We start from the raw sequence: 7,500 nt of genomic DNA, 5'->3' as shown, positions 1-7,500 counted from the left end.
TTGTCGTGAGAGTGTATCAGAGTGTACCAGAATTGTCGTGAGTGTGAGAGCGTACCAGAATGTGTCGCGAGAGTGTACCAGAGTGTGGCGTGAGAGTGTCGTGAGTGTTCGTGAGTGTCTGATGCCTGAGAGAGAAACAGGATGCAGTGAGTGACGCACGTGAGGCAGAATCAACCCGGATTTCCTTGAAAAAATATTTACGTTGCTGATATAGTCTGTGGGAAAGAGCACGGAGTGAGATGTTATGCAGTTCTGATTAATTACGAACTCGAGAGAGTTCCTTGTGGTTATTATTCTTCTATGTTTCTCTTTGGAATTTCATGTTCATGTAAATGGAAAGGATGTCATGCCACGACGTCTACAATCCTCAATGTCAAAACATTTGCCTTTGTACAAATGATCCTAAGCTACTAATAAGTCGATATGAAGTGTAGGTAAAGAGTGACAAATGTTTATATACTGCCATTACACCCTGAAAGAAAAATCATCTGGTGTTATTTGAGTGATCCTCATTTAGATAGTAGGGGTTATTGACATTTTAATAAGTCCCAGATGAAAGAATCTAGTTGAAGGTTTCTGCTATTTGGCCTACACTGGCTTTCAAAACAAGGCTTTTTTTTCTAAATTTTTAATAACAATGGCCTTCTCAAATCCGCCTGAGGCTTGCTGTGATCCATGATGAAGCCTGGAATCTTAATTTCAACCAAATAGTAGCAAAGTGTAAGCGAATATCGTGACTGCTGCACATGTTGGCACTCTAGCAAATGGCACCATGGGTATTTTGGCCCACTAGTGCTCATTTAGTGAAAACATATGAAAATAGTACATATGGCAGTAGCAGATACACAAGGTTCTACATAAGATTTACAAATAAATTATAGGTTACTGAAATATCAGGACCATTGACATCTAGGCAGTAGTAGTTTGAAATCATTATTTATAAGATCAGAGAATAAGCTTCCATGAAGTATATTGTCTGTTTTTATATGAAAAAAATAAATGAAATAAATTCCTAACTGGGCAGAACTGATTTTCCATTGCAAGTTATCCAAACTTTGCAGATTGGGTATTTCATCATTCTGTTATTTTTGTAAGTTCAAAGACCACCAGTTACTGGATAAGTTAGGCTATAGTACTGTAAATATTATATTTAAAAATCTTTTTAAACAAAGCTAAAGAAACCACAACAATGCTCATTAAGCTTGCATTACACATAATCTTTAAAGATTAAACTTGAACAAGTTCTTTATTTACAGCCAAATTTCCAGAGAGCTCTATAAAAGCAGCTCAGGCTCTGCACTTTTTATGATCTTATAGACAAATTTTACTTGTAGTACCTGCATTCCATGCCTGGCGGCTCCAGGGGTGGGGGGTGATAGATTGATCTCTTCAAGAGAGTATATACAGAAATTTATGAAGTAAAGATATCCTAGCTAGCACTGATTTCATTTTTATAGTATTATTCAACATAAAAATGCTGCAATATGCTTGAAAATGCTATTGATGATTGCCACACACTTATAGTGTCCTCTAAAGAAAAGATAGTCACTTTACAAACTTTTCAGTATATGCAGAAGGATTATTACGAATTACCATATCACCACTGTGTGTCTGCAGATTATAACGCATACTGATGACTGCAACTTTTAGTTCTCGAAAAGAATATCATATTTAACCACATGCTGCCGGAAAAAATGCTGTGCTTATTTTTTATTTTTTGTGAAATGTCTGCACATAGATGGCTCTGCTAATGTTTAGCCACAAGGGAGTCAATTAGTAGACCTTGAAACCTTACCTAATTTCACCATTCCTTGAATTGGCCAGAAAATTATATTTTTTACCAATGTTACGAATATCAATAGTGTTATTTTTATTATAGACATTATAATTATTATAATGTTATAAACTTTAATAACAGCAAAGTAAGATGACGTAAAATATTTTTGTAAATCAAGGAAAAGGGTAAACAGGCAAGACAGGCAGTACTCATAATTGGCTCATTGGTGACTTAGTACAAGTGTAGTCATCTATGTGTAAAAACAGTGAATAAAGTAACCTCACAGTGGGCATGGCATGTATATACATATCATACATATACATGCCATGCCCATCAGCAATGGGTTAATTGGTCCTAGCTTAGTGTATCCATACCTTAAAGATTAAGCATTACTTTTTTATTCTCTGGTTACATCACTGAAGAACCATGAGCTCCATGTGTGACTTCAACTTATTGCAACCTACAATGGGTTGATGTTTATGCAACTGCTTTGTGGCTGTCCATAACTTAACCCACTGCCTGCAGGTTTTTTGTTACACAGATGGCTTCATGTGTGCTCAGCCATTAAAGAGTTTATCAGGCCCTAGTGACTGCACCTGAGTCTTAATTCTTTACAGTTTTCTAGTGCCCTTTAAGCTAATTTCTTCTTCTTCTTCTTCTTCTTTCTTTTTTTTTTTTTCTTTTTTTCTTTTTTTTTCTTTGCAGAGTAGTTTTTATTAGATTATCTTTTATAATTTTTAGAAGGTGGTATAGTAGATGGGTATGGGGGATCTACTATCTTGTCTGGTGTCCTATCTCTTTGGGGAGTGACTGTGGGGTGTGAGTGCCCACAGGTATGGCTGGGTGTTAAAGGCTGAAGTTGGAGTTCTATGGGTGGCTAAGGACTGGGCAGTCCTTGTGTGCTGCTGCTGTGCTCTTGTTCTGCTGGAGGATTGGGGATTGGTGATCTCACTAGCGGCCTGCAGCTTAAGTATACAAGCGCTGTGTAAGCGTGCAGGGAACAAGGGGAGCCCACTGTCCAATGAGTGCGGACACGGCGGCGGACCTGGGCATGACCCAACCTGGGAAAGTATGCTGAGCTTCAGGTTGCGGGGTCAAGCTACTACAGTGGTCACTTCCTAGATTTGGGCGTGTTTCTATATCTAAATGAGTTACTGATGGTGTTGCTTATACTAGGTCTATTGTTGTTTCTCTCACACTCTGAGGGTCAATTCTTGTTGATAGGCCTGGTGGTGTTAATAAAATTATATTATTTTGATTAGTGAGGTCGAATATACTTTTGCCTGTCTTGTTTGCTTTTTTGTTTTTCAATTTGGATTCCAGCTAAAGTCTTTTTGTTCTGAATTGATCTTATATTCCACAGGATTATTTTCTTCATTAGAGTGTTTGATTAAATGTCTAAATATTGGTGTTATTTCTTTTATGGCCTCTGTGATGATTTCAAACATCGATTTATCTGAGTTCGTATTGGTTATTATATTTGTAATTATGTTGACCACTTCCCTTACTGTTTCTACCCATGAGAAATCAGTTTTTGTTTGGTTTTCATTCTGTTTTCATTTTCTTTAATTGGGTTTGGTAAAGTCCATGCTACAGGAGAATCATTTTGGAAAGAGGGTTTAGTGAGTGAGTGGTTTGAACCGTTTTGTTTTTCCCATGAGTATTCATTTTTGTTTTGTTTTCTGGTGTGTGTGTGTTGTGTCATTTTGTTGTTGTTTGTATTTTGGGCTTTTGTTCTTTTGGGTGTTCTTTGTTCTAGAGTTAAACTCTGAGCTTGGTTTGGTGTTGGAGCATATGTAGTTGGTGTTTGTTTATTTGTTTGTGAATTTGTTAGTTATATTTTTCTTGTGCTCTGGTTATTTACTTGTGTAACTGGAATTATTTCACTTGCATATTCCATTTGTATTGGTTTTAGTTTTTGGAACTGTTTCTTTATTTCTAAGTTATTTGGTGGTATGTTTTTGCTGTCACTATTTGCTCTTGGTCTTCTATTTGTGAATCATAAGTCATTTCATTTTGAGTTCCAGGCTTTTCCTCTGCTTCTGGATTAAGTTCAGTATTCATTAATTAATCTTATGTCCACTGAACAAATGAGTGTAAATCAATGTTTATTATGTAAAAACAATATTTAAGCAAAGAGATACTGCTTGTTTGCAATATATATATATATATATATATATATATATATATATATATATATATATTGCAAAGATTTTAGTGTTTGTGAACTCAAGTTAAAAAAAAGTTACATGTATTACCTGTGGAAATAATTATGAATTATATGAGTATCTTCATGTAGTTTCTTGACCAAGTTATGTGTATCCTAGCACCATCAGCCCATGCCTCCACAGAGTGAAGGTTTACCTACTGAACTGTGATTATAGGATGATCAAATGTAGCAGTGACATGGCAGCTTATTAACAAAGATATATAGTTACATGGTTATGGTTATGTGATAATTATGTGCAAGGGATAGGACATGAAACATTTAGTGTGGTTTACTGTCATTTTACCATGGAAATTACTAATTCACATTTTACGTTATTCGAAGTTCATGTTGATTGTGTATTTTCAGATATTCAATTGTGTTTGATTTTGCTTCATTTGATACCATTACATATTATAATGCAGTGATCGGTTTAGGGTAACTGAAAAAATTCCATTTCTCAGGAAGATGGCTTCCTCTACCTCTCGGTCTGAAGTTGATGAGGACAGATATTTTTTTCATAAGATCACCAGTGAAGAAGCAAATGAGATCCTTGCAAGAGGTAAGATTTATTATATTGAAACACTAAGAAATGCAGAATCATTCTGATATATTTTCCATACAATATAATTACGTTTCCTTTAGTTACAGCTTTATACTAAAATAAAAATTATACATATTACATAGTCTTGTGCGTGCGTGGGTGCATGCGTGCGTGCGTCCGTGCGTGCGTCCGTGCGTGCGTCCGTGCGTGCGTCCGTGCGTGCGTCCGTGCGTGCGTCCGTGCGTGCGTCCGTGCGTGCGTCCGTGCGTGCGTCCGTGCGTGTGTGTGTGTGTGTGTGTGTGTGTGTGTGTGTGTGTGTGTGTGTGTGTGTGTGTGTGTGTGTGTGTGTGTATGTGTCTTTAAGTCTGGTTTCACTAATTCACAATTCTTTCATCATAATCTTAAATTATTTTGTGATTTTTTCAACAAATCATTTAATAATATTATGTAAGCGTAGTCTTATTGTATGCCTAATAAACAATAAATTTTTAGAAACCTTAGAGTGATTAACACATTAATATACCACATTTTGATTAAGATATGTGTAAGTATAACGATCTCATGAACTGGTATTTGAACTAATTAGGCCACTTGCCCTATAATGTGCTTGTTCCATGCATTGGTTGCTTGTTCAAATGTGGCATCCCACTTTCTATGTGACTTTTCACAAATTTCCTAATATTGTACCAAAAATCTTGATAGATGCATTTATTGCCATCTGTAGATTACAAACATTTCATTTACCTATTGACATTCTGAAGGGTTGAAATTGTTCTCTTGCTGATTTGATAGAGAGAATTGTACCACATTTTCTAAATTTTTGGTGACACTAGGCCACCGTCTTTAAACCCCATTTAAAATATCATAAAAATTACCTTGCCCAGTAGAGGGTTAAACATGTAAATTAATTTTTAGTTGAGTAATTATTGAAAATATGTGTAGTATAGATATTACTTTCATTCATTTGAATTGGATAATTTATGCATGATGTAACAAGTTCATAGAAGATAATAGCAGGCATATTTATGGTACAGAAGGAGGTGAGGAAGGGACATTCCTAGTACGAGAAAGTTGTTCGTCTCCAGGGAATTATGTTCTGTCCTTCATCACAGAGGGGCAGCCTATTCACATTCTAATTCAAAAATACAGAGAAGATGCCTTCTTTTCCTTAGGTGAGTTGAAATTTATGATCAGTTTGTAAGTTGATCTTTTGTTTTTCTGCAGCATTAATGAAATATATAACAGATGTAATGGACATGTAAATAGTAGATGTAGTATACACATATTTCAAAGGTTATTCTTTCCTTCACAGTCATTGATGAAGAAACACAAGTATTTCATGGATTAGATAATTTGGTGAACCATTACTGCCAGAACCCAGTAGGCCACTCAAGCACAGTACTAACACATCCTTGTTGCGGTGAATTACTGCCTTCTGAAGTCCGACTTCATGGCTCCTCCAGTCTTCTCCACAGATCCACAAGCCAAGGTAACAATAGTACATTTACAGTACCTGCTGTACAGATAAAAAATTTGGGTTGTATTGAGCCAGTTAAGATTTTAATATTGAATACTTCCATCCTTTAAAGTACCTGAAAATATCCACTTTAAGTTTTGATTATAAAATTTTTCTGTAGGAAAATGTTAAGGATGTAATACCCTTTATTGTAAAGTATGAAAAGTTACACCTCAGTAGATATTGTAAAAGGAAAATTAGAATTTTGGTATTTTTATTCCACTGAAGGTATTTATTGTAGAGAAAACATGTTTTGCACTTGACTTCTTAACTCAATATTGCCAGGAAAATGCTGTGTTTTTATTTGTGTATGTGTGTGTGTGTATGTGTGTGTGTGTGTGTGTGTGTGTGTGTGTGTGTGTGTGTGTGTGTGTGTGCACGCGTGCGTGTGTGCGTGTGTGTGTGAAATGTCTCTGCAAATAGATGGCTCTGCTAGTGCTTAGCCACAAAAGAGTCAATAAGTTGTACTTATGGCCTTACCTGATTTCACCTATCTTTGAATTGTGGGAAAATGTTTGTTTTTGCTATTGCTATGAAAATTGATGGTGTTATTATTATTATAGACATAATTACTATAATGTTATAGACATTAGTAACAGCTATATAAGATAATGTAAAATATTATAAAAAATCAAGGAAAAGGGTAAAGAGGCAAAACAGGCAGTACTATAGTAAATGGATATGTGGCCATCTACTATGTTAGTCTGGTGTCTTATCTCTTTAGGGAGTGACTGTGTGGGTGTGAGTGCCCACAGGTTTGGCTGGGTGATGGAGGCTGAAGTTGGAGTTCTACAGGGGAGCCGGGTGGCTCCCCAGTCGGCTAAGGACTGGGCAGTCCTTGTGTGCTGCTGCTATGCTCTTGGTCTGCTGGAGGATCAGTGAATGGTGATCTCGCTAGCGGCCTGCGCGGCTTAAGTAGGCGAGCGCTGTGTAAGCGCGCAAGGAACGAGGGGAGCCCGCTGTCCAATGAGCGCGGACAGGGCGGCGGACCTGGGCATGCCCAACCTGGGAAGTACGCTGAGCTTCAGGTTGTGGGGTCATGCTACTACAGGTACTCCCCCTCCAGAGAGTGAGCTAAGCGAACGAGCGATATACCGGAACGTGTCACTCCATTTGTCGGGTCACTCCGGAGGTCACCAGTATAGTAAATGGATATGTGGCCATCTACTATGTTAGTCTGGTGTCTTATCTCTTTAGGGAGTGACTGTGTGGGTGTGAGTGCCCACAGGTTTGGCTGGGTGATGGAGGCTGAAGTTGGAGTTCTACGGGGGAGCCGGGTGGCTCCCCAATCGGCTAAGGACTGGGCAGTCCTTGTGTGCTGCAAGGTATGGCTAGGTGATGAAGAATGAGGTTGGAGTTCTACGGGGGAGCGGAAGGCCGACTGGGGAGCCGGAAGGCTCCCCAGTCGGCGAAGGACTGGGCAGTCCTTGTGTGCTGCTGCTATGCTCTTGGTCTGC

The 7,500-nt window shown here is 37.8% G+C and overlaps 1 protein-coding gene across 10 annotated transcripts in view; it reads left to right on the top strand.

Moving 5' to 3' along the window:
* The window catches only part of LOC125036334 (tyrosine-protein kinase Shark-like), a 24,137-nt gene that overhangs the window by 125 nt on the left and 16,512 nt on the right, over positions 1–7,500 (top strand). For 5 of the 10 annotated variants that reach the window (XM_047628882.1, XM_047628881.1, XM_047628875.1 and 2 more), the window contains exons 1-4: positions 241–430; positions 4,448–4,545; positions 5,562–5,699; positions 5,840–6,016. In XM_047628882.1, coding sequence (XP_047484838.1) covers positions 333–430; positions 4,448–4,545; positions 5,562–5,699; positions 5,840–6,016 — 511 coding nt within the window. In that variant the 5' untranslated portion in view covers positions 241–332. Of the gene's footprint in view, positions 435–4,447; positions 4,546–5,561; positions 5,700–5,839; positions 6,017–7,500 lie in introns of all 10 variants that reach the window. The other 5 variants (XM_047628877.1, XM_047628878.1, XM_047628880.1 and 2 more) reach the window with 5 other exon arrangements.

The sequence above is a fragment of the Penaeus chinensis genome, chromosome 21 (genome assembly GCF_019202785.1).
Source record: "Penaeus chinensis breed Huanghai No. 1 chromosome 21, ASM1920278v2, whole genome shotgun sequence".
Taxonomy (NCBI): Eukaryota; Metazoa; Arthropoda; class Malacostraca; order Decapoda; family Penaeidae; genus Penaeus; species Penaeus chinensis.
This window is presented reverse-complemented; position numbering and strand designations above follow the sequence as displayed.